A 27,222-nucleotide genomic window follows, 5' to 3' on the forward strand; every position below is an offset into this window, starting at 1 on the left:
TCACTCTGGTGGGAACTGATTATACTGCGGCAAAGATCTGCCAGGCCAAACGCATCGTTCTGTTGTATAATGTCACTTGACCTAGGCGAAGTTGAAAGTGCAACTTTTTAGCCCAGTCAGTGTGAACATGCACAAGGACAGGAACTCATGCCGGGCATTTACTAGTGGACATTCCTTTTACTTTTGTTCGTAATAGAACTCAAACACTGCAAGCTGCTGCTCTGCTCTTAAATCTGAAACTATGACTTTCCAAAACTTTTGCGGCCGACACTTTTCTCTCCATTGGGAACCGATTATGCTCCAGCAAAGATCTGGCTTTATGTGGCGATGGACAGAAGATTAACAGTGGTCATACACGTCATCTGAGCGTTGTGGAGTTGAATTTGTTTACAACTAAATGGCTCGGTTTGATTGAAGAGCTATCCAATTGTACACAGAGGTGCACTTACAACCCAGACTCAAATTCTGTAAATATTTAGTCTGGCTTCACCAGGCTAGTTTAAAACACCAACGTATGCAGAAGCAGTGAGATTTTACTTGCAGCAAACTTCAAGCTGAATGGAGCATAAATCCTGTCAGATGTGTGAATCTAACTCTAAAAAGGGGTGAAAATCAGATTTCAGCCACCGTAGTAAAGCAGCGCTCAGACATGGGAGTCGAGCTTTGAGGAATGCAAGGCCAGAGCAGGGGGTTGGTTCCTCCCCGAGCTGCTGGTCTGATTCACTCTGATTCACGAGCCAAACAGCTAATAGAACAACACAGTCGACATTAACTGCGGCTTGTTCTACACCGCAAACTTTGTCTCAGCTGGTTGGCGGTTCACAGGAGGTCCTTGTGCAGGAGGTGATATCTGATGACAACGTCTCACTTCAAAAGGCTCAGGGCGTTGACTCAAACATTCACCCTGCTGTTAATTCCCCGACTAATCCGCAAGGAAACCGCAAGACTTTCCAGCAAACGCTACAACCAAGAACGTTTATCTTTATCCTGTTTTAGCACATTTAAAGCTCTTGTTTCATGGTTCCTGGCTCCGGCTCGCTCACATTTACCGCAAAACAACATATCACAGATGACACCTTATTAGTCTGAAACGTCTCAAAGCGTGCCAAAGATTTGAGATTATGATCTTAAACTCTCGAGGCAAACACAGAAGACCTGGAATGACTTTCCATGCTTGTAACACTCCTGGAAAAAAAAAAACGCAGTAAGACACTTGAGTCCTCGGCTGAGCCAGAAAACACTTAAAGTGGGTCATGAGAACAGAGGAAGAAGTGAACGAGATAAACCGCACAGCTCAGTGACTCGCTGTTAGTCACTCAAATGGAAGGCCGAGCAACATGGCTGAGTCAAATTATCTCGATTGTTTCCAGCTTCTCCTTTCTCATACCAAGACCAGCTGCAGCCACTCTTTTCTAAAAGCACCTTTTGTTATAAAACGTCACCCGACCGAGACGAGAGGTGACAGCATCGAACTTGCTTGTCATGAAGTCACACAAGCGTTTCGACGACTCTTCCTTCGTCTCTCAGCTGGACTTATTATGCTCCAGAAAAGATCTGCCGGGCCGATCAAACAGTTTGAGCGGGGCTTCATGTGGCGTGGTCATGCACGTAATCTGAGCACCGTGGAGCTGAATTTGTTTATAACTAAATGGCTCCGATTGGTTGGAGGACAATCCAATCAGTTGAAACGCCCCCAAACTCACCATGATAAGAATTGTGTCTGGCAACAAGCTGAAGTTCCAAGATATGTGTTTTTACTACTCATCATGCTTTTAAAAATGGACAAATTACTGAACTACACAACCATCCCAACAGCGTCCACATTGCTGTATCTGACTGCAGCGTCACTTTGGATCACACACTGCATATAAAAGATGAACTGAGATTGAATCTGACTCAAAACCAGAGGACAATCACTCCAGATCAGACGTATCAACCACGCCAGGCATGCCACCTTTGAGGCCTTAAATCTACTTAATAGTGAAATTACTTTACTTGAAAAGAACCACTCCACACTCATCAGAAGCAGTGGTGTTTCTTTATCTCAGCCCACGACACTGGTCCTGACTCAATGATCTTTTAAAATTTTGAAGTTCTAATAACTTTGGTGAATTCTTAACTAAGGCTCCACTTCCACCGCACTTTCAATCAGGAACTATGAACCTTAGGAGGAACTAAAATTGAGTTCCAGTGAAATTATCTTACAGAACAATTGGGGGAATCTTACGCAAGACCAATCACTCAAACCAGGAACACCCACATACAAAGCTCACTTACAGGCCTGAAAACTAATTATTAGCACTTATGGTTTACTGGTAGCATTTAGCTAACGACAAAATAATAAATAGTGGAAAAGTACAACTCACTTTATATTTAATGAGTCAACATGTGGTGACCATCAGTTGTATTGCACTTTAAGCCACATCCGTCTTGCACATGCACCGTCTGTGTCAGAAACAAATTCACTGATGATTGTGGAAGGACGTGATGCTGCAATTACCTCAAATATCTGCAGCAGGGACTCAGATTTCAGGCCAAACTAAATGAAATCTATCCCTCTGTTCCTGACAGAGATGCGCAGCACATCTGGGAGCACTTCCAGCGGTTCCAAAGATCAACTCGGCTAAATCAACAAGGGATGCAAGAAGAGACCCAGCTGGGCTGCAGCAACATCTCTTTAGTCGCTCTTAAAGTTAACAAAGAGCGAAGTCGAGACCGTAACATACACGTCAAACAAGAAGCAGCTACAGTAAAAATCAAACTCTCTGAAGGCCAATAACAAGTCTACAGCCATGTTTCTCTTTTAGCTAAATGCTAACATTTGCAGTGGCAATGTGTGCGTTAAGCAGGTGGAGTTTACCAGTTCCACCTTCTTATATGAACATGCTGGCATGCTAACATTGCTAATTAACACAAATCACAAAGTTCAGCTGTGACGGATGAGAATTGTAATAGTTTTGATGATATTTAGTCATATATTTAGCATGGAGAAAAACAAAACTAGAATTTTTAGGATAATAGAGCAGGGGTCTTCAACATTTTGCAGGCCAAGGACCCCCAAACTGATGGAGAGATGTTGCGGGGACCCCCTACTTATGTATATGTGTATTTAAAGACATTTAAATGTGTGGAAAAAAAATTCGCAACCTCCCCCGCAGTACCTCAGCGGACCCCTAGGGGTCGTGAACCCCCTGTTGAAGACCTCTGTAATAGAGGATTATCAAAGTGGTTTAAATACAGTGAGTGACAATCCAGCCAATAGACGTTGAGAGAAGTCAGACTGATCGGCGTCTTTCGTAGAGCCACGATATTTGCATGAAAAACTAAAACATCAGCTGATATATATCATCATTCAGATCCAGTACTGGTTGACCTCCACCTTCTGACTGAACTGAAGAATCATCAACACCAGAATCGTGCCAAAGTCATTAATTTTATTACCAGGTAAACATTTGATCTTTATACAACAACAGCAACAACAACAACAAAAAAAACCTCTAAAAATTAAACATTCAGAGACAAATTTAAAACTCAACAGATGGAAACGATCCTCGAATGGAAAGAAAACCAAACAAATCAAGTTACATAAACAAAATAATATACTCTTTTCGCCATTGCACTTTCAACTTCATAAATACAATTAAGCTGGTTTGTTTCTCTCTGAGGAACAACGTGACCGTGCAGTCGACACCTCACAGTGTCCCTGCAGCACATTCAACCATTCGCTCTCCGGGGTCTCTCTGTCTTTCAGATCCATGTCACGGTGGATCGGCGAGGAAATCCGACTGTATTGTCTGTTTGTGATGTTGCATTTTAGTCGTACAGGAAAATTCGCAGCAAAGAAAGATTCTTGTGTTCGGAGAAAGAGCTGAAACGATTAGCCGATTAAATCAGATTTTGTCTCGCAGTTGTTCAATCCTTTTGGCGATTTCCTCAAGCTAAGATGTGAATGCGCTTCCGTCTGTTTAATGTCATTGTCAGACGTATATGTTTAGATTTTTCACCATTACTGATATTTTCTAAACAAACGATCATGAGAAAACTGTTGCCAGATTAAATTATGAAGAGAATTCACATTATCAGAGCTCGTTGTGTAACAGCTATAAATACAGCTGTCAAATCTGGTTTTAATTTCTTCAAACGACCTGTGAGACTTGTTAGTCCCTCAACACATATTTCCTAGATTTGTACTGATACAGCTAGATCATTTGTAGCAGTAGCTGTGACCTGTCGGTAAATGGTCATTTTTGTTGACATTAGGGCTGCAGCAAACAGTTATTCTCATTTTTAATTTGTCTGCAGACTGATTGTCTTCTTTTCTCTTTTTTTAAATGTCAGAAAGTTGTAAAAAATTAACCTTTAAACTGTGATTGTTTTTTTTTGTCCGGGCAATGATCTGCCAACAAAAGATACTCGTGTGTATTTGGAGTTGACCGAGACAGAAGATTATTCGCCGATTCATTTTCTTTTGGTCACAAACCCAGTAAAAGTGTCAGTTTATCAATGACGACAAAGTGCAACAAAGTTCAATGATAACTTGCCTCTTTTTTTTTTATCCATGTCATTAATAATCATTTCCTAATTTGCTCAGAGTTTTGTAAGTGACAGAATTCAGAAGAATCAACGAATACTCGGATACTGACTCACGGTCGACTCACTGCTACTCACTTGACCCACATCTTCTTCCCCTTTCATTCATCATCAGACGGAAACTTGACCACAGACTAATCGTTTCACCTCGTGTCGTGAACATAAAACCATCCACTGAAATGTTATGTGCACAGAAATGAGACAACGAAAACCCCATTAAATCTCCTCGACAGTTAAAAAGACACATGTACAGTATAGACATCGTATAAACATAATGGCCAGCCACGTCTGTCACCTATGCCACGGCAAAAGACTCCTGCCTATGATATGTTACACCACTTTAAAAACATACTTACAGAGAATTTAAACAAATAGTGAATATCTCAGACTGATTATGAGTGAACGGTTTGTTATCGTATATGTTGCGGCAGTTGTGGCAGCCTGGTACATCTTCACAGAGAGGATACATGGGAGTATCAAAGTGCCGTTTGCTTGATTGTAATTTCCTCCTCGACCCCCTCCGCCCCTACCCCCAAAGCTCGACCGCTTCCTGTGTTTTCCTTGCATGACGAACTCAGTTCCCATGTTTCTGTCGAACGTCCTCCCACCTAAAACCCTCAGATCTGGTGCTACAGTTTGCTCAGTTTTTATGAATTAAAACAAATATTGTGCAGCATAGGGAAAAAGGAGACAGCTTCATACTTTTTTTTTTTTTTTTTTTGCTCATATATATAAAAAAAAAACGATTATTAATTCATCAAACTTTCCACCATGTGAGACGATGGGAGTAGACAGACACCGCTGATCATGTCTTCAGTTTGACAAGGAGATAAGGAAAGCTGTTTTTTGTTTGCTGTTTTTTTAAGAGTCCATGTACAACTGTACAACGTTTGGTGCCACTCCTCTGCGTTAACAGCTTACAGTCCTTAGTGTTACTCGGGAGCACAGGCGGGGATGGAGGACGGGTTTTTTTTTACGCGTTTCGCTTTTTTAATTTTGTTGTTAAAGTTTCGTATTTCGTCCAGCTCCAGTCTTGGTCCTTGAAAGAGGAAAACCAAGGTGTTAAGAGATGAAAAACCAGATGAATAACCATTAAGTTCTTTTGTAGAAAGCCTCTAAAGCCTGTTCTCAAATGGGCTTCTTATTTAACTGTCTTTAAATAACGTGAAACTTTAATTTAGATAAATCTTTTCTACTCTGTTGTCCGTCTACGTTATATAAGCAGCACCTGAGATTACGTGTTGGTGGCTTTTGGAGTAACAAGATCTTAAGAGTGATTAAGAAAACGTTAACTCAATGACATGAGTCTGCCTTCAATGGTTTAAATAAAATACCCTCATTATTAATCACTCTCTAGATAATCCATTCTCATTAGAGATGCACTGATGTCTGTGCTCTAACAACATATACTGAAAATCCTGAACAGCGGAGGCCAGTGAACTCACCACGACGCTCTTGGCCTGATCGTCGGCAGCCTCTTGCATCAGGCTGGTCAGCTGACTGAGGTACTTCTGGTTCTCCTGCAACAGTCGCGGGGCGGCATCACTGCAGGAAAACCAAAAACAGGCCATTCAGTCACATAAGACCCTCTTTACATATGCACAATATATTTAGGGCACTGACCTACTGACTCATATAAAGCGGTATTTACACGTGTCTGTAGCATGAGCAGCTGATACATTTGTCTGTTTCAAAGCAATGTCAAAAGGTCAAAAGGGTGAAACACATGTATTCAATCCCACAGCTTTTAAAGAGATACATCTGACACATAAAAGACCCCGGGAGCTGCTATTACCACATGGTAATTATGAATTCGGTCTTGTGTCTGAGTCCACCTGATGAATTAAAGTCTCATTTTATTTCTACTTTGGTCTCGAACAACTCCCTGGGAAAACATCTGGATCTTTAGCCGCTAGATCACAGCTCCCAGTAAATTGTATTTAAATGATCGACTTCAGCGCTAAATTTAAGGCTGATCGTTCGTATTTGTTTTCTGTAACTCAAGTCTGAGCAGAACTGTAATGTTTAGTATTCGGTCTGACAGTGAGCTAACCTTTACTCCACTTTTCATAGGAGATATTTATCTTTAATCTTTAAGCAATAGATTGGAGGCAAGGTTGTTTATTTTTTTTTTCTTAATGCACCGCAGAGCTACTCTACTATCAGTTGCACTTAATACAGTTGCACAGTGCACATGTGATCTAGAAGAATAGATGAGATAAGCAGAGCCTTTGAGAACAGCAAGGGCAGAAAAGGTTGTTTATTTTAAAAGAAAACATGCAAAAAAAAATAAATAAGAGTCTAGATCAGATATTACATCAGTATTAAATGACTGGGTTTGAATTGTGAGCCAAGATACTTTATCGGGACAACCCTATTGAGAAGTTTCACACACATGGACATGAAACTGAATATATTTTTGTAGAGGTCTTATTAGAGAACACACACGCTGATATATATATATAAATGAATGAATTACCTGTCGTTGGGCCCAGGTAGGGAGGTTAGGGGATGTGGGGAGCTGACAGGCTGAGCCGACTGTGACCACTGAGAAACCTGCAGCAGGTTGGACTCTGGACTGGCTGCCATGGAGTTACGTGACGAGTTCTGAGCCTGAACGAGAGACGGATCTTACTGGTACATGGATCCACAACAAATAGTCTTTCATCTAAAGGGAAAAAATAAAAGCAGCACTCCCTCCTGCTGAGGAGTAGTTTGGTATCTTAGAGGTAACAGAAAGGCCGCAGGCAAGAAGGACAAAAGTTAATCAGCAGCTATTTTAAACAGAATTAATCGATTAATTATTTTTCCTTCTCCAGTCTCCAGAGGACTTTCCAAAGACAAGCAAAACATAAAAATATTGCTAGTGTATGGATGGCACCTGTATATGAATGCATTTGGGGTCTTGGTCCAACTAAATATTAATTATTGAAGAAGATTAAAAGGTATAAGAAAAGCAGATTATGACACACAAACTACATTTTTAGAGAAAGAAGAAAACAGCAACATGTACAAAAATGATTGGACTAAGATAATCAGGAGTGCAGAATGACTTACACATGCAATCTTGAGTAAATGCCAGAACTCCCTCTGTCTCTTTATCTGCATCTGCATCACTATGTTGTCTGCATCCTTTATACTCTCCAGGGTTTTCTCAATTCGGGGAAACAAATCAATGATCTTCTGTTTGCTGATCAGGATCTTACTGTTGGAAACAACACAGACCAGAGACATACAGCGTAAGTCCTGTGGCATTTTAGTTCAAATACATACAAGCAGTGATTTCACGTCAGACAAACACGTACATATTTGAACTTTCACTGAACTCAGAGGCCTGATTATTCCCGTTAAAATGAACCTCTCGTGATGCGCTGGACTCTTACCTGAGGTGGGTGTACAGGTCTTTCAGGACCTTGTCTTGGTTCTGGACCGTCTGAATGATGGCCTTCACCATCTCGGAGCTGTCGCTGCTCACATCGGACTCAGGTACTGAGAGAAATCATCACATTCAGTTAAAAAAAAAAAAAAAGAACTAATTTGCCGTAACATGAAGTGTAACTAACTCCACAACTTAAAAGTTTCTTACTTTTGCATTTCATCTTCAGCTGCTTGTAGAGCTCAATCGCTTTTTCTTCTCTGCAATAGAAGGAATTTGTTTAATTGAAACATTTTCTTTTCTCAAACAGAAGATTTCTGCTTGTTTGTTTAAACTGGCATCCGTTTGTTTGACTCATGGAAGAGTCAGAGGAGGATCGTTTCTCTTTAAATCCTAGTCTTAAACATTTAATCCGGAGGCATGACATGACTAGAATTCCCAGGATTTACAGCAGAACACAGAAATACACAAACGCTTGTGTAAACTTTAGATGACAGACTGAATAAACTCCTCTCAAAATCAAAACGCTCATCCTCAGTCTTCTTAGTAGAAGTTATATCGTCTTGCTACTTTCTACAAATTTCATTTACTCCGTATATTCATCACCTAATGCACAGGATTAAAATAAAACTTTGCGACCAATCAGTTGAAGTCACATTCACAGCTGAAACTCTGAATTAAAATCCCCCTGATTTAAATTCTGCTGGTTTTAGATTCATAGCTCAAGTTTTAACCCGTTCTTATCGACTTTAAATAACATTCCTGATTATGACGGGGTTTCTCGTACTCATTCACTGTGACAAGGGAGTGGAGGTTGCAGTCGAGATGGCTTTAAAAGATACTGTATGTTTGTGAAAAAGGAGAAGTCAACTTTCAGTCTTTTTTTTTTAAAAAATGACTTTGTCATGTTGTCTTTACCGTTAACAATCCAGCAGCAATAAGGGAAACAGAAACTGTGCAGCAAGAGGCTAAGCAGATAACGAATCTAAAATAGGGATTGCAGTGAATAATGATGTGCATGTTAAATTATATCCAAGCCTCCTTCATCAGTGAAACATCCAGAATCGAGAAATACACAATTAAAGCAGAGAATCGCCTTCAGCAGAGGAATTTAAAAACAAACTACTACACAGTAGAGGAAATCTGGTCAAAACATATTTATGAGCAGAAACGGGATGTTAAGCGCTGAGAGCACACAATGCCGTGTAATTGAAATATCCCGGTTTGAGTCCAGCTGGAGCCGTTTGCTGCATGTGATCCCCTGACTATTGCTTTGCTTCCTGTCAAACTCAAAAATACTGGAGTGTAAGTGACTGACTTCTTTTAACACTGCAGCAATCAAAGCATCTACTATCAACCTTTTAGCCACTGGCGACAATTTCCGTCTGAATGAGTGCGTGAAGCCTCCTCAGTTCAGACCCCTTTAACACTCACAGCTGCTCCATCTTGTCTCCTTGGCGTCGGGCGTACGGGCTCCTCTGCAGCTCCACTATCTCCGAGTGCAGAGCCATGATCTCGTCCTCCAAGTGGCTCACCTCTGCCACCTGAAGGACAAACCCGGGAATTCAACATATTCCAAGACCTCTACCGCTAAATGCAAATAATTGTTCAGACTAAACAGTGGTGTAGGAGAAATCAGTTAAATTAAAAGCTCAAAAAACAGCTTCCACGAAAAAGATGTGTACTCAAACATGTCACAAAATAGACAACTGTAAATATGCATTACCTGTACAAAAGTAGCGGCTCTTTCCTCGTTCTCCTGCCAGGCTTTTAGCATCTTTTCAGAAGCTTCAAACAAAATAAATATATATTTATTCAAAAGACCTACAAAAAATATATAGTTAATGAATCAAAAGCGGCTGACAGTAAACACTCACATATGCCGTAGTGCATCTGATCGCTGTATTTTTCCAGGTCGTACTGGATGCTGCTCTTGAAGAAGTCCAACTTGGCTTTGAGCTGCTGAGAGAAGCCGAACATGCTGTTTTTACACCTGGTCAGGTTGGTGTTGTAGCGCAGCAGACTCAACCTGGACAGAAAAGGAGAGAGAAGGAGTCACAAACGATTTTGAAGAAGAAGCAAAAGAAAAGAAGCACCAGAATAGCAGGAACCAAGGTTCGGTCCACAGGTAGCGGTGCGTCCTATCTGTCCGACTGCAGGTGTTCAAGTTCTGTCCAGCAAAGCTGAAGAAGCTGCTGACTCTGTATCAGAGACATGACTATCCACACTCTCCCCAACAAACTGAGACAAGAACCTCCTCGTGACACAGAACAGAAAAGTTTTCTCCAAGCCGGGGAAAAAACTTGCACATCTCCGACACTAACTTGCATGTAGACGGTGGTCAATCTGATTAGTAGATCCATCCTTTGGCCGAAAAAATACATTAATTCATTCATTCTTCTTCTGTAACCGCTTGTCCTGTGAAGGGTTACGGGGGGGCTGGAGCCCATCTGTCATTCACACTCACTTGCACATCAACTTTAGTGTCAACAATTAACCTGACGAGCATGCAAAACAACTTTTTTATCAAGCTTATGGCAGCCAAGGGAAAAATCCTCTTCCTTTAAATACCTTGTTTAAGGAGGAAGGAAAAATATTTCCTTGAAGATACAAGCAGCCTTTTCATTGACATGATCTCACCTCTTTGAACTTGCATATCTCACATACCTCACATTCTGTACTTGCGTATCTAACAGTAAACATGCTGTTTATCCTGCAGCACATATGGAGGAAACTAAAATACTGCTTCAGAGTTTTCCCGAAGAGAAAATGCCTCCAAAGTAATTTGAGACCATCAAATCAGCCCTGGTGAAAGCTCCGATGCATTTAAGAGTGTAAACATTGATGAAATATAAAACATATCACAGCATGACCTACTTTGTGATAGAAAGCTCAAAGCCCTACTTTGAGCTTTCTATCACTCTCAGAGTTTTAATAATTTAAGTTATTAAAAAGTAGATTTGTGGTTAAATAATTACACACTGCAGACATATTTCACACGACTCACATGGCGGCTCTCTGCCCTTGGAAGAGTCGGCTGTAGTCCTCTTTCAGGCCACAGATGTAGCTCACAGCTTCACCCCAGACCTTCTTCAACACCACCAGAGGCAGCTGCGTCTTGGCCTCTTGCACTGCGAAAGGTGACCGTGAGAGTTTCAGCCTTCAGCGGAGGAGGCAAAGCTTGCACTACGAGCTGGAGTAGCTTTAAATAAACTCACCAATAGTGTTGACTTTCTCCGGCAGCCGTCTGGCACTGAAGGGGCCAGAGTACGTGGTGATGCTCTTGTCAAACAGGTAGACGATGTAGCTATCCCACCCTCTCTACATGTGAGAAAAGAGAGCCTGGGTGATTCAGTCTTAACACTTCTTCTGCCTCATTTTAATGTTTTCCAACTTATATTGAGACTTGACCTGGAGTTATAAACATTCCAATGAGTTTTAAAAAGGTAATTTATGCTTTTGTTAGATGAGATAAACAGAGAACTCTCAGAATATAGAAAGAGATGAGACACCATTGCCAATGAAATCAAGGCTCCACTCGAGTCAACGCACCACTCCATCCAGGACACACTGTGCAGCAGGCTTCCTGGGGTCCAGCGACACCCCCGTCTCCTGCAGCAGCTCCTGGTTCACCACTTCGATCTTGGTCTCGGCCTCGATGCGCTTCTGCAGGCTGTGGAGACTCTCGTCTGGAGTCAGCTGGAAGGAGTGGACCTGAGCGGTGGTCATGTTCAGGATGTGGACGACCTGAAGAGTGAGGAGACAAACATGGATGATTTAGTAAACCATCGTTTACTGCAGCATTCAGTGCATAAAAGGTTGTCTGTGTTTAGAGTAACCCAGCCCTAAAAGGAACGCTATACATTTAATTAAATGGTTTCAAAAAGATCTAGGCCAATCAGTTCTTGTTAATATAACTTTTCCTCTTTAAGGAACTTTGGCCCCTTTTATTAAATCTACATTTCCTTGTAGAAAAACACTGTCCTGAAACCGATGTGGAAAAAATTCAGTCAATCACCACATCTCTGTGAAAAGCACAGATGAGAGCATAACTTTAAGACGAACAGCTCTTCCACTGTCTCACCTTCATACTCAGAATCTGCTCGAGCACTTCAAAGCACAGGGGTTTCTTGTTGTCGCCGCTCACTTTGCCTCCTCTCTGCACCGGATCCCACTTTAACATCAGCTGCAGCAGCGCCTCCATCGGCTCCAACAGAGTCCTACACCACAACAATTAAAAGGTGCTTTAAAGGAGAGAAGCTAGCACCAGACACAGTCCACATGCAGAGCATAATTTGCCCTCACAGACAAACATTTAGTGATTTTGGTTGTTTGCAGGGTGCTGACCTGCTAAGATTGTTGGGGTAGGGTAGATGTGTGGAGAACCTGACTTCTCCGTTGAGTTCCTCTACAGCCATGATGTCTTTTGGACCTTTATTCCTCACTTTGCTGGCCCTGTGGAGACAGTGGATCACAAAGCATCACCAACAAATCTTAAAACTAAACTAGAGGTCCTGGAAGTTTTTAGTTGTTCCCACAGCGACTCCCGTACAAATAATCTATAGTCATCTGAAGTTGCTACCTTTACACGGAGGACCGCTTGCTAGTCCATAAGGAGCACTTTTGAATGTCAGTTTATGCTGAAACCACATCAAAATGATGGTCATTCAACCAGATGATCAATTTGGAGGATGTCGTTTGTGGTCCTGTTACGATGGATTGTTCAACAGCGCTATGAATAGGGTTGGGCTTTAAGAAATCTATTTCTGAAAGAGCCAATGTTTATTTATAAAATCCTCACGGCATTTCCTGCATCCTCTTGTTAGAGAGGGCCACGTTCAACTAGTCTTGTAGACTTGCGAGACCGTAGCGAGTTGACCTGTGAGGTAGATCCAAAACTGACAGAAGCTCTGAGAGTAGCATGACAGTCTGAAAGCTGACTGGATGGAGAGGAGCTGGACAAAAGCAAAGATGTGTGCAAAATGTGTGAAATACTATGACAATACAACACTAATGAAAACCTTAGTTTTGTGAAAATCTCTTTAATAACCAAGCAAAATTGTTTCAAAGTGAACCATCTCCCACTAAATGGAGTTTAATTGAATGAGGACTGTGTCAATCGGAATAAAAATCGATCTCTCAATTATTTTAAACTCACACTGAATTCAAGGTTTAGTGCAGGACTGTTATATTTTGTTTTCACTAGCGTACCTAATAAACTGGCCAGTGAGTGCGCGTGCCTGCTCAGCGTTGGCTCTAGTCTCTGTGGTGTGTTCAAGTGCGACACTTTGGCCCAGACAGAAGCCACGTCAGGTGACGTTCAAGTCAGACTTCATTGATAGTAGTTCTTTGATGTGGTTTTGGTTTGTCTCTACATTTATATATGCCATTATCCAACACGCTCAAAGTTTGCTTGTCATGTGAACCTACCACTGCACAGGCTGTAGGTTGTGAAGGAATGGACGGAAACCACAGCTGCACTCAAATATCATCGTGCCGAAGCTCCAGTAGTCCACGGTAACAGTGTATGGCTTATTCTCAAACAGCTCAGGCGCCTGCAGAGAAGAACGTTTGCAGTTCACATTTGCATCATTTGAGAAATTAAGACGTCAAATCATCCAAACACAAATTTGTCTGCTTAAGTATTTACCAGATACTGTAGCGTGCCAACAAAGGAGGTACACAGACTGCCCTGGTCCAGGTCTTTAGCGTAGCCCAGGTCAATGATTTTGTGAACCAGCTGTAGAACAGTAAGTAGATGTATAGCAGTTCATTCAGGATGTGCAGCAACACAGATAAAGAGCCACAAAAAAGAACCACAACAGAGCAGCGCACCTTCCCGTTGATGTCCTGCAGCACTATGTTTTCAGGTTTAAGGTCTCTGTGTATGATCTTGTTTTCATGCAGATACTGGATACCAGATCCTGCAGAAGAAATACGCGATTTAAGTGATAAAGCTCTAAAAGCCACATGTTTATTAGAAAAACATAGGGAAAAAAAAAAACACTGCACGTACCAACATCGTTGAGTAATGAAAGCACTTCGCTCTCTTTCAGACCACAGCAGTTTTCAGGTTTGCTCAGCATCTGTAGCACAGAAAAATGCAATTCTATTAAAGTGTTTTCATAACAAGCGGCCGAATGGAGACAACTTAATACTGATAGACAAAATTACAGCCACTCAAATGAATAATCATTTCAGAAAGTCTAACTCTCTGTTACTGAAAGCTCACACATTCAGCTTTTATTTATTTATTCATTTATTAATCTCTGCGCTGACGTTAGTTATTTTAGAGACAAAGCTCAGATTATAACTGAACCCTGGAAGCTTCCGTAATCATGACAGAATCACACACAGTGGACTCATATTAAATGACTCATTAAATTTCCAAGATGGAGAAACAGCCAGAAATACGCTGCTACCAAGGGGACCAATCACAGCACGGTCCGCGTCTAGTTACATTTCTGCGGAGGTGCACGTCAGCTATGGCTAGCTACGGCGATCTATAATGCGACCCAGGACTCACTGTGTGTTCACACTAACAAAGGAATGAGGTCAAGCGCATCCTAGACCACCTCCAAGCGTGTTCTGAGATCAGATCCCTTGCGTTCAGATTGCCCAGGACAGATGTTAAAGCAAGGTCTGAACGGGGCCTTAGAGAGCTGCACTGAATTTAACAGTTCACTTTAATCCAGTCAGCCAAATCTACTTCCTGTTTCTCATCAAACACTTTGCTCATCCTGTGATTTAAACAAGCAGCGACATATCTGTGGTTCAAAGGTTTTCTTTCCTTCCTCCTGCATTTTATCATCTCAGTACGACATTTGGCTTTGGTGTGCCAACACTAACATACAGGCTTGGTTAGAAACCAAAATTGTGATGGATACAAATTATAGTTGTCAAGAAAGTCACTACTCTGCCTCTATACTTTTTTTTTTTCCCCCCAGTCACTTCAGTCCACAAGTCCCTCACCTTTCTCAGGTCTCCTCTGGAGCAGTACTCCATGGCCAGCAGTGGAAGATCATTTAAGGCTATATGCGTCATTTCCTCTGGGACGTCCTGGGCTGTCACGACATTGATATGATTTAACCTGAGTGACAGAGAACAAATTACATTTTAATATAATACCAGCACAGACTTTGCGTAGCCACCCACTGCTACAACTTCACAAACACTGCGACACCAAATAGCAATGCGCAGAAATGTTGCGATTGTGATATCACATGAAAAAGGTTAAAAATAATACAAACTTTTTCATAATCTGGATTTCTCTGCTCCATCTGTCTTTGTTTCTGGGTGTGAGCTCCAGGCGGCACATTTTCACAGCTAGCTTCTCATTTGTTACCTACAAAAAAAACATAAAAGAACAGATCTGACTGTTACACAAATACACACAAGCACACCCAGACGATAGCAGTGTGTGTACTATTTGTCAGAATTTAAATAAAGTCAGCCTGTATCTGCAGTCGTTGTAGCCTAGTTGCTTTGAGGCTTATTTTAGTCGTTTTGAACATATTTGCACGTGTTTGTGGTTATTTTGTGTTTCTCTGTAGTTGTAGGTTTGTTTCCCTTTCTGGTGATTTTTGTACCTATTTATGCTCATTTATGTCTCTTTTAAATCGGTCTGCATCTCTATCTAGTCCTTCTGTATCTTTTTGTGGTCGGTTTACCTCTTTTTCTAAAGCTTTTTGCGGCTCTTAGCGGTTGTTTTGAATGCATTTGTGCCTCTTTTTCTCTTTCTGAGCCTCTTAGTGGTCGCTTTGGATCAGTTTGTGTTACTTTTATGTTTCTTTTTAGTTGGCCTGGTCATCTTCTGTCTTTTTGTGGGTGGTTTGCATCATTTTCTAATCACCTTGTGGCTCTTTAGAGCTTAGTTTTGAACCTATTTGTGTTCATTTCACGTCAGTTCTGTTGCAACATGCTGGTTATTTTTGCAGTTGTTTGCCATCTAATTGTGTCGATCTTCGCTAGCCTGTTTCTCTTTCAAATGTTCGGCATCAGTTTGTGTTGATTATACGCCACTTGTTTGTCAGTTTTGTTTCTCAGTGTGGTTATTTTGCAGTTGTTTTGAATTCAGCTTTGTTATTTCTAGTCTTGCACAGGTCTGTTCCACTTTTTTTTTTTTGCATGTGTTTGTATTAAAGTTATGTCTCTTTTTCAAGTCGGCCTGCATCTCTATCTCATTGTTGAGTGCCTTTTTGTGGTGGTTTGAATCTTCTCCTAATCGTTTTGTGTCTCATTGTGGTTATTTTGTGTTCGTTTTGAAGTTGTTTTCCATCCAACTGTTATTGTTCCATTTCCTTTCTCGTGGTGGTTTTGCATCTATGCATTTGTTTTGTGCCTTCTTTTAGTCGGTATAATTGTTTTGTGATAACTGTTTGTCAGTAGTTTTGAATCTACTCATGCCATTTTTAAGTCTCTTGGTAGTCAGTTCTGTCGTATTTGTGTCTCGTTGTGGTTACTTTATGTTACTGTCTGCATCTCTTTGATCATTTAAATTGACTTACAACTAAAATCCTCACAACAAACAGAGGCTCTGACTGCTTACATCCAAGCAGTGTTATGATATTATAAGCTGTTATGCTAGGTTTGCAGGGCTTCCCTTTCTTTCCTTCCCCCCTAAATGAAAGTTTCTGATAACATGTCAGCAGTGTCAGGGTTTCCCGGCTTCACACTCACTTGATGTTGGTAGAGGTAAACATGAGCAAAGCCGCCCATGCCCAGCCTCTCTTTCAGCTCCCAGTCCCCGCAGTTCTGGTTCTGCCTGAAGGGAGGTTTCTCCATTGTTGTACAGCAAGCTGGACCAAAATGTAAAAAAAAAAAAAAAAAAAATACAGTTAAATGACAGCAACGGAGCCGCAACACAGGAAATAACTGCAGATAAATGTTTCAGGTTACAAGGTGATTCTTGTGCCCGAATTTCTACCTAGCTAAATAATGCAAACACAGGGCTATGGCTAAATCCTGGAACGGCTGCCAGGCTAATGTCAGATTACACAGGATTTTAGCATAAAATGACATTTCTAGCACTAGTGGCGAGTCCACTCACACACACGACACGTTTAACGTAACACAACGCGCACGAAAAACACATGTAACAGTTTAAAATTACATTAAGACACAGTTTAACCAACCCAATACATACTGGGAAATAGACTGGGCCGTTCACTAGCTTTCAAGCATTAGGAAATGAAGGCTTCGACGCCAGTTTCAAGCGGCCTATCGGTAAATGTTGCTGAGAAGGGCTGCCGGTATGGCGCGTCCCGAGACTTACATCGCGTTTCTATAAAAGTGTCATGAGCCGTTTTCGGTAGAGGCGTGTAATCCGAGTGTCTTGTTGTTTTCGGGTCAATGCAGCACCGCGACACCGTGGATGTACTTTCCCATACATACGTCACCAGAAAGCCCGGCTGTGGTTCTTGAAAATGAAACGGGGCTGCGTTCAACAGCAGCAACACCTGCTGCGTTCAAAAACACCGTGTTTAACAACCACCAAGCGACGAATTTAGGCTAAATACCACAACAAAGATACTTAAATTTACCATTAAAAAAAAAAATCACAGCATATACATATGTATGTATGTATCTGTACTTTAAAGGAAAAACAATGTAAACTTTATTTTATATCAAGAAATTTTAAGAGAACTGAACTGTGGTGAATGCACCCCAGCTAGCTAGTTACAGCTTAAGTTCCCTGTTTAATAACAATAAAATTCTAGTTTTCTACTGATACATCTCAGGAACTAAATCTGTAATACCACTTACATACGACTGAAGTTATATATGTGCTATAAAACACGCAAATAACCTATATATATATTGTGAATATATGTGTATATACCCCATACTGTCTAAAAAGCTAACTAGTCAAAGGCTAACTAGCTTTTTTTGTGGATTTAATTTAATTTTATGTAAGCAAGCTTCTTATAAATTACATATTTGAAGTAATGTATCTGAATAATGTATTAGACTATCTCCTTGAGAGAGCTGAAGAATAATTAACACAATTGAGAAAAACAAAACAAAAACATAACTGTGGTAAATACAGCCAGGCTAGCAATTTTCCTTTTTATTATACCTAAAAAAAAGTTTTTATGCTCTTATATGTTAAGAGTAACTCGCTCTTTTATACCAAAAATGTCAGACTGTTCTTAAAGTACAGCATATAACACATGTATATAGCCTACTGTGTGTACATGTGTTAAATACTACAATCTGTCCCAAAGCTAACTAGCTAGTTGTATAAACGCTAACTAGCAAAAAGCCAACTATTTTGAAGAGTAGTAAGAGTAAATTGTTTATTTACATGGTTACACTGTCTCTAACAACTCACTAAATAATGACATTAATCTTAATATCCTTACCAAATGTACCACACAAAAATGCATAATATAAATATGTAATCATAGAGAGAAAAGCTAATGACTGAAAAATGGAGCCAGGCTAGCTGGTCACAACCCCTTTTACCAGTTAACTAAACCTTCCAAAATACTGATTATTTATTTATTTATTAAACCTTTAAGGCATTTGCAATGAGGAGCTGACTTGTGGTTGTGTTTAGTTTACGTTTACATCTGGTGCCAGAGCTGAAACTTGGCTGGGCTTTGTGTCATGATAGCTGCCTGATGGTCTATATCTGGTCTTGTTCTTGCACATGTGAAAAAACTAAAATGGATTACATCACTTGGTCAGATCTAGCTGGTGAACAGTGGTGTATATTTTTATCTTGTGCACACGACAAGAATGGATCTCCAGAATTAGGTCAATAAGCAGAAAGCTGCCCCAGGGGCCTCTATACGCACATGTTCACGGCATCTAATTAACATGTTAGAAAATCTGAACATGCAAATTCAAAATCAAATTTTAACTCTGTATTAAAATATATTTTAGTTCATTTCACTGATTTGGTAGAGTATTTTTTAAGCATCACAACATTAAAATAACATAAAATACTGAGTAGTTCCACACAGTGAGAGTCGGACGCAGCAAACCTTTCAAAACACTTTTATTTATCTTCAATGTCCCCCAAAATGAGAGGCTCACGAACAACATTTCCTTGGTGAGTTTTAACAAGGCAGTGACACACGTAGCTCACTTGTATGTTATAGCATAAAATGAACATTGCCTTCACCTGCACCAGTCTAAAAAACACTGAGATGGATCAGATCAGACCTCTACGTGTAAAAAGATTTGTATGAGCTGGCTCGGTTCTCTAAAACAGCAAACAACAGCTTTTAAATATTTCCTTTATTCACACTGATTTAAATAAAAAAGAAAAGAATAATGGCCATGAGCTCAAGGACAAGGAGGAAAAAAAAAAACATGTTGACCTACCTTATATATTAACCCTTCGTTTTAATACTCTAACCATAATATAAATGAAAGCAGGCCTTAATATCGTCATGCTTTATTTACATTCAAAAATGAGGCTGAGATGGAGGCAGGCGTGGGCTGCTGCTTTAACAGAGAGGTATCTTACGAGTGCGAACGAGTGGTGACTTTCGCTTGAGCATCACAGAGCCGTCGCCATGGGAACCAGACATTTTCATGCTGACCAGCGCCATGGAGATCCAGCAGCTGCTCTCTGATGCATGTGGAGGGAGGAGGGCATTTGTCAAGCTGGCATTATGTGGGATTTAGAGATCGAAGTCTTGTTAGCTGGTTGGATTTAGTCATCTTTTGGATCATATTTCAGTGCAACTCTTGACATCTTTGTTTTGTGATCACTTATTCTGAATATTGTTTGATTTAGCCTGTCAGATGTCCAGAAAAGGTCAAATAGCCATGCGGTATCTGCTGTCATGATGGTAAAGATGAGAAAATATGGACTGATAGAGACTAATTTAAAGCTTTAAATGGGAGGTTTTACATTTAATAGCTATACATTAATGAATCATAACTTGTTTATTAAATTCTCATGTGAGTCAACACAGTTTTTCTTAAACAAATAGTTAAAATAAAACTGATTTAGATGCAGTTTAGGTACATGGTTTTGTTCCTAGTCCAGGCTTTTTGTCATTTAATTAACAAGTTTAGCAATTTTGCACCACTTGTTTTTGTGTGGGTGCACAAAAACTATGGATCAATTTTTTTCTGCAGGATATCGATATGTGTGTGTGCACTTTTTTAAAATATCTTTGCAAACTAAACAGATTACTGTCGTGCATGACAATGTCTGAGCATTTTTGCACGCGCTCAGGAAAATTCCTGTGATGAAAGTAGCTGCTTGTTACAAAACATTTTGACTAAAATGATTAAAATATACTTTAACAAAAAGCCTGAAAAAATAAAAAAAAAGAAGTGATATGTCCAAGATGAATTCTGAGAAGTGTTTTTATATTTCTTTAATACTGGCATCTGACTTACAGTATATGTATGGGAATATTAATGTGAGTCTGGCTCTTTTTTGACAGTATGGCCACATTATAAAGAGAAAATATAACTCTACTAATAAATACACGCCAGCTATGGCAACAGCGAACACCGGAGTGAGTGACAGAAAAGACAGATGGGACATGAAGATAAGAAAACCTAAAGGTGAGATGAAAATAAGCTGCAGGTCAAGGCTGAGCTCCTGAAGGTCAGTTTTAGTGGCACACAAGACAAAAAAAAAGATGTAAATCATCATAATTAAGAAGCCTGGACTGGAAATATTTGATGTTTTTGCCTTAAAATGACTTGATAATCAGTATACTGTCATACCAATATATTTGCTTTTGGATAATAGTTTCAATTCTACACTGAGACAGGAAACTAACTGAGAGACTCATCTAGGTACTTTTTGACGGTTTGGCCACGTTATAAAGACAGACTCACACTCTGTTAATAATTACACGACTGTAAAGTCCAGTTAAACGTCTGTTAAAAGCTACAGGACGTCGGTTATGGCAACAATAAGCTTGACTAACTTGCAGATGGGACCGAATAAAAATAAACTCCATGTTACGGCTGAGGTTGAATAAAAACATCAGATAGTATGCGAAGAACAGCTTGTTTTGTCTGACAAACTCACCAGAACCTGAAGAGAGATAGTTGTAGTGTCACAAAGACAAAGAAACGCAAGATGTAATTCATCATAATCAACAAGTCTGGACTGGTTTCATGTTTTTTTTTTCCTTAAAATGACTTAATAATTAAAATACAGGTGATTAAGCTGCAGGTAAGGGCTGTGGTTTAACAAATATGTCGTCAAACAGTATTTGAAAAACAGCTGCTGTTGGCCTGTTTTTCAAGATTTACAGCGAAATCCAACACTTGACACAGACTCCAAACACGTCCTGTCTCCCTTAGCCACGCAGACCCCGCCCCCTTTCCTCAGGTGTGCATATTCTCTGCAGGTGTGAATATGGCTGAAATGTTGGCAGCTCCCCCTGCTGGTCGAACACCGGCAACTGCATCTGGTTAAGGAGCTCCTTTTTAAAGCCTGAGTAGTAAAATGGCAATGTGTCGATAATGCTATGAGGTGTTTATGGCTACCAAACCTAACCCTCATTTATTTATGTTTTTTTTTTTTCTTTTTTCTTTTTTACATTCCTCACCTTCGTTCATGCAACAACAGCATCAGCCCTGATCCAGTCGAAATCATGCCGTTAACAAACCATGCGCTGTCTGCGGAACAAATCCTCACATGAATTTGCTTTTTTTTGCACAACCAGCCTGTTAAAAACACCCTCAGTAATCGTTGATAGGCTATAATATTCATACTGTATTATGTAAGAAAAAAGAAAAAGCAACATGTGATTATCATGTAGCGCTTCCGGGACTTACGAGGAGAAAACTTGTGCTGGATATATTGTAAATATACTGTCAGATATCCTACAATATGAGCAGGCGGTGCGTTATATACAACATATCCTGGATGTCTACAAAGAGCATGGGTAACATATTTCCTTTTACATCTTCATATCACGCACTTGATGTACACGGGAGGTTCAACATCAACAGATGACTGTAAAATACTGTAAAAATATCGAAAAACAAGAACATTCAGGGTCTGCCTGGTGAGTGTTAAAACAGGGTTTATAAGTACAGACAAAGATCACACGTGTTGGCACCGGCATGAGGAGAATGACTTGAACGGAGAGCAATTATGGCTGCCCTCCGTTTTTTTTGCCCTTTAATCAGTAAAAGGCCTAAAAGAAGCAGTGCAGGATGCAGGCATGCGGATCACTGCAGAAAAGCAACATTCGGCCAAGTAGTAGAAAGAACAGAAGCACGTCACGGGACAGAAGCGAAAGAAGATATGTTCAAGTAGAGCAAAAAATAAAAATAAATAAATAAAAGACTTTTTCTCTGTGAGATGTAGTTACGTCGCTGCATCTCAGGAGTACTGTGAACTTCTACTGACGCCTCTAACCGGCTGAAAGGAGGAGACATGTCTTCATGGGTGTCGTATACCGCAGCCACGCCGCCGACTCAACCCGATGCCGCCTTCGGTGAAAATATACAGGAGCTCAAAGCTGAGATGTCCCGCTCCCGTGTGGAATGTGAACACATCGTGGTGATGTGGCGGCGAAAAAAGGAGCTGGAATGTAATGGCTCCGTAAAAGATCTGGTGAAGTTTGCAAAGTCTGTTACGGCGCTTCCGAAGCTGAAATGCAGTCGTCAGTCCTCTGCAATGTGATGGCAATTTAAAGAGTGTAAACATGTTTGGTCCCGAAACAGAGCGAAAGGTCAAGAAAAAAGGAGGGAGTAAGTGGCAGGAGAGGTGCCTTGAAAGAACAGAAGAGGAGAAAAAGAAAGGATGCTGGATGTAGGTTCCTGCGTGCCCCTTTTGATCCGTGAGCAGCCTCTTTATCTCGCTGCACAGTCTGCTGCTGCACCCAGCAGACGCTCTCAAAGACACCTTGCAGATCTGTGACCTCCCAGCTGTTCCTCCACCTCCTGCACCAACATCCTCGCTGGTGTTTCGAGCCACTCATAGGATCTGCTCCTCCTCTGTTGGATGAGAAGGTTGGGGTGCCGGGTAGGGCTTCATGTTTGGGGGAGAGCGTGGGGTGGACCCTCACTCCTGCTCCCCCTTCAAGCAGAGCTCCAAACCCTCCTGGATCTCAAATAAAAGCCGATGCAGGGAGACAGCCTGCCGCTGGCAGTGCAACGCCGTGCCGCTCCCGGCGCCCCCGCCCCGTCTCACTTCTTGACGGCCTGCCGGTAGCTGTGTCTCTGGCCTTCCTGTCGAGGTTTGCTGCTGCTGCAGGCGCTGGCTTTGCTGCTGTTGCCTCCGTCCCTGGTGCTGCTGGCTTGGCTGGCCAGGCTGCTGTCCTGCAGCGTGGGGCTGGAGTGAGCCCTCTGCAGCCCGTTGTCATCCAGAAGCTGAGACTCAAACACAGACAGGTCCTCCTCTCCGCTTCGGATTTTTGCTCGCAGCAGCATCACGTAAGTCCCATACCGGGTTTTCTGTGAAGGCGACACAGAAAGAGACAGAAAGAACACATGTAGGATTAGACAAAATTTCCTAAACTATAGTTTGGGAAATCCAACAGCATCAAGCATACAAATCTTCTGGAAAGATTTGGATTTTATTACATGTTTCTAGTGATACAGAGAAAAAAAAACTCTGGATCAAGTGGATGAAGCAAAGTCTCTGCTGAAAAACGCAACTGAATATTTTAATCAATTTCATATCGACACCTCAGTCATATATTTCTCTAACAGAAAGAAAAATCAGTTGCCCTCTGCCTTCACTGGAGGACATCTACAGCTCCCGGTGCCGCTGCTGAGCCAAAAACATTATAAATGACTGCTCCCATTCAGGAGATAAACTGTTCTCTCTCCTGCCCTCTAGCAGAGATTCAGGAGCTTGAGGGCACAAACAAACAGACTTATAAAATGTTTCTACCCGTGGGTCATCAGGCAAAGCAAAGAGTTGATCTGCAGTCTTGGTGCAATATCCTACTTACTTACTGTGTTCTTATCTTATTATAATGTTTAATATTATTTACTGGCATCTTTTTAGTGTGTGTGGTCTGTCGTCTGTGAACACACCCAGGACACACAGAGGACATGTTTGACTGATCTAATCTCAGACCACATGTGGGGGTGGTGTGGGACACATTTGACCTCATTCCTCTGTTATAACGAACACACAAAGAGTCCTGGGTCGCATTAAGCTCACCTCAAAGTCCAGGTACTCGTCTCGTAGCCGGTACTCCTCCAGCTCGCGACCTTTGACCTTGCGGTCCGGAGGATAAGAGCGAAGCTCGGCCAGCTCAGTGGAGATGGCTCTGAATCGAGTTTCATGTGATCTGACCTGCTCCTCCTGAAAAACACAAAGTCAGACTAACATTAGAGACATAAAGACAGCTGATCCTATCACGCCTGAGCACTGACTTACACCTCGTTCCATAACTGCTCCTTTTTATTATTTTTATTTTTTGTAACTTTACTGGACTTTGTTTATAAATGGAGAGAGACAGGAGGGAATGGACCGGCACCACAGCAGGGAGGACTGTAGCTTCATTTTTTAAAGGGATTCCTGTTGAACCAGGTGAGCTCTAGAGGCACCTCTTAAGGTCATTCATTGGCATTAGTGTTAATGTAACTATATTATCTAGTAGAATGCATTGTGGTGAGACTTGAACAGCAGCTCTAGGAGAAGCACCAGCAGGTCACATGTCTAAGCTCACACATCCTTCTGTTCAGAGTCCTGAGGATGAGTGTTTGGATCTTTGTTGGTTATTCCACAGCGTAGAACAAACTGCTCATGCATTAGTTTAGTTCACTGACCGATCAATGGGAGTCACAGTAAGTCAAGCTGAATTTGAAGACCGCCCTCTGCTGGACAACAAAACAAACTACGTTTAAATGTCTCCCATTGTTAAACATAATTACATTATTATTGAGGTAATTACACTGACTGCTCTGACCGGAGGAGAGGGAGAGGATATGTTTTAAAAATATTTAATCTTCAGATTGTTTATCTCCGCCAGACTTCCTGTTGTTGTGGTTTTTGTTCCATGTAAATAAATAAAGCAGATTTTAAATGGCTTCCTCAGTGGTTCTCAGTAGTTAATTATTTATTTTTTTGTGACTGTACTGAATTTCCTGTGATTTAGCGGCTAAGTTGCTTTTAAATAACATATTTACATGCTTTGGCTTGTAAATAAATGTTTTATATTGAACCCAGGTTAAATACTAATAACACAGAATCTAAAGTTAAACTCAAGCTCTTCTTAAACGAACAAGTTAAATGACCAGAAAACAATTTTCCAAATGTCGGCAGCATTACTTTTTGTTGGTTTGTTTTAATGGCAATCAAGGTAACGTAATCAACCTACACCAGCAAACCACATTAACATGTGTACTTCTAATGAGTTAAAGAGGGAGACTTTACAGCTTGTTCCAAAATATGTATCACCTCCCCAAGTCATGGCACACACACAACAAACAGCTGTTAATGAGAAAATATTTTCATTACGTTTACATTGGTCTGCTCTCGTGGATTTAACAGGATACCGGACATGTCTCAGACCAGGATCAGGTCTCTGTCTAATTAGTTAAAGGTACGATACCTCTGATTGCTTGGACATCGTCCCTGGCAACAGCGGCCGGCTGAACTTCTTCTGCGAGCCAATGGCCGCCGGGAAAGGAGGAGCAGAGAACATGGCTGCCACCGTGTTGATCCGTGTGATCCAAGACTGCATCTGCTCTGCGTTCCTGGGATGATTGGATGATACATACAGACACACATAAACACAACGAAGCACATGACAAACACGTCTTTAAAAACACACTGGGTCCCCTTTGTGCTGCTGTTTGCTCACATCAGCATATGGCCGGATTCCAACATCAGAGAGATGATTATCAGAGAAATCAGCTCTGCTGTTGACAAATAAATTATTTTGGAGCCAATTAAAGCGGGACAGAAAAAGGCCTGTTTTACACAAACGGAGCCATTAGGGGCCCATGAGGAATATCAGACTGAATCAGATAGCCTTGCTTTAATCCCAAGAGAGCGACAAAGAGAGAGAGAAAGAAAGAAAGAAGGAGACTCAGAGACAAGTACAGTATCTGGGACAAATGCAAGCAGCAACTGGAGCACAGAGCCTGTCCTCCAGGGGGCTGAAACATGTGGCCACTCATGTGCCACTTCCTGGATAAAACACAAACTCGTGTTTCTATCTTTGAAAGGACGTTGCATTGACATAGCCCCTCACCCCATAGTTCTCTATTGATATCCTAACTCCAATCCAATATCCAATAATTCTGAAACTTTACTTCAATTTAACTTAGTTCCAGGATTTCCAATCTAATCCGATTAAATCTAATCTGAATCCAGGCAAATTAATTATTTAGAATTGCAGACCTAACCATTAGTAAACATTTAGTTTTACACTAATTATTTAATTCTGTTCACCATCTCTAATAAACTACAGTCATTAAAGCACATACAGCTTTATTTAGCAATTGTATTTCTAACCCTAACTCATTATTAAATATTGCCTAACCTTAACTTTAAGTATTTAACTTATTTTCTATATTATAATTCTACTTTGCATCATTGAGTTCAGCTTAACTTGTCTCACAGTTATTTATTATTTATTTATTTTTGTGATACATCATCATATTATATTTCAGTTTTAGTCAAAATCCTTTTAAACTTAATTAAGATTCAATTTGATTTAGTTCTATGTACGTATATAGTTTCCAATACAAATTGTCTCTAGATGCTTAAGACAAAATAACTATACGGATTATTATGAATAAATAATGATAAAGAAAAAGAAAGAAGCTACAGAAGAGTATATATAATATAGTTTAACGCTAATACTTTTACATTTTGTTCTCAGATGTCCCCTAACCTTAACCATCTTAAAATATTACCAGACCGTAACCAATATATTCAGCTTATATTACATAATGTGCACAAACTTTTAAGTGGCACTGTCGTATAGTTTAAGCTAGAAACCTGCTGTCTCGCAAGACTGGTTTAGCACGAAAAATCTTGTAAGACCGTGCAAAAAATCAATGTGTGAGGGTGATCCAAAGCATGACAGAAGCTCCAACTCTGAGAGCACTGTCAGGACTGAAAGCTGGTTGGATTTAAAAAGTAAGACAAGAGCAAAAACACATGAAAGATTTGAAACTAGAGGGAAATTATTCTGGAGAAGCCACAAACCTCAGCGTTCGTTTTTTAGTTATCTCTAAATGAATTAATATTAAATCAAATCGGATTCAAGTCAATTTAGGAAACCAGTAGCGATACTCAGCCCTAGTTTAGGCATAAACTACATTGGCAGCAGAGGCTGTGCAGCTGC

The 27,222-nt window shown here is 40.7% G+C and overlaps 2 protein-coding genes across 2 annotated transcripts in view; both read right to left on the reverse strand.

Annotated features, from left to right (window-relative positions):
- Positions 1-3,424: 3,424 nt before the first annotated feature.
- On the reverse strand, positions 3,425-17,646 carry LOC311504765 (inhibitor of nuclear factor kappa-B kinase subunit alpha-like). The gene is made up of 22 exons (XM_084568035.1): positions 17,241-17,646; positions 16,646-16,764; positions 15,217-15,311; positions 14,939-15,056; positions 13,983-14,052; positions 13,802-13,890; positions 13,617-13,706; positions 13,397-13,521; positions 12,314-12,421; positions 12,051-12,186; positions 11,519-11,713; positions 11,185-11,287; positions 10,974-11,097; positions 9,844-9,995; positions 9,693-9,754; positions 9,401-9,510; positions 8,177-8,226; positions 7,974-8,079; positions 7,648-7,795; positions 7,070-7,203; positions 6,036-6,135; positions 3,425-5,629 (listed from the first exon to the last, which is right to left on the reverse strand). Exons 2-22 carry the CDS (start codon positions 16,748-16,750, stop codon positions 5,564-5,566), a joined length of 2,286 nt encoding a protein of 761 aa, XP_084424161.1. The 5' UTR covers positions 16,751-16,764; positions 17,241-17,646; the 3' UTR covers positions 3,425-5,563.
- A 5,449-nt stretch (positions 17,647-23,095) lies between these two features.
- Positions 23,096-27,222, reverse strand: part of LOC311504287 (uncharacterized protein) — a gene marked incomplete at both ends in the record, with an annotated part of 50,807 nt that continues 46,680 nt past the window's right edge. The window contains 3 exons of the mRNA XM_084567306.1: positions 23,096-23,362; positions 24,081-24,224; positions 25,477-25,621. Coding sequence (XP_084423432.1) covers positions 23,096-23,362; positions 24,081-24,224; positions 25,477-25,621 — 556 coding nt within the window. The remainder of the gene's footprint in view (positions 23,363-24,080; positions 24,225-25,476; positions 25,622-27,222) is intronic.

Source organism: Chelon labrosus (assembly GCF_963514085.1).
Source record: "Chelon labrosus genome assembly, chromosome: 19".
Classification (NCBI taxonomy): Eukaryota; Metazoa; Chordata; class Actinopteri; order Mugiliformes; family Mugilidae; genus Chelon; species Chelon labrosus.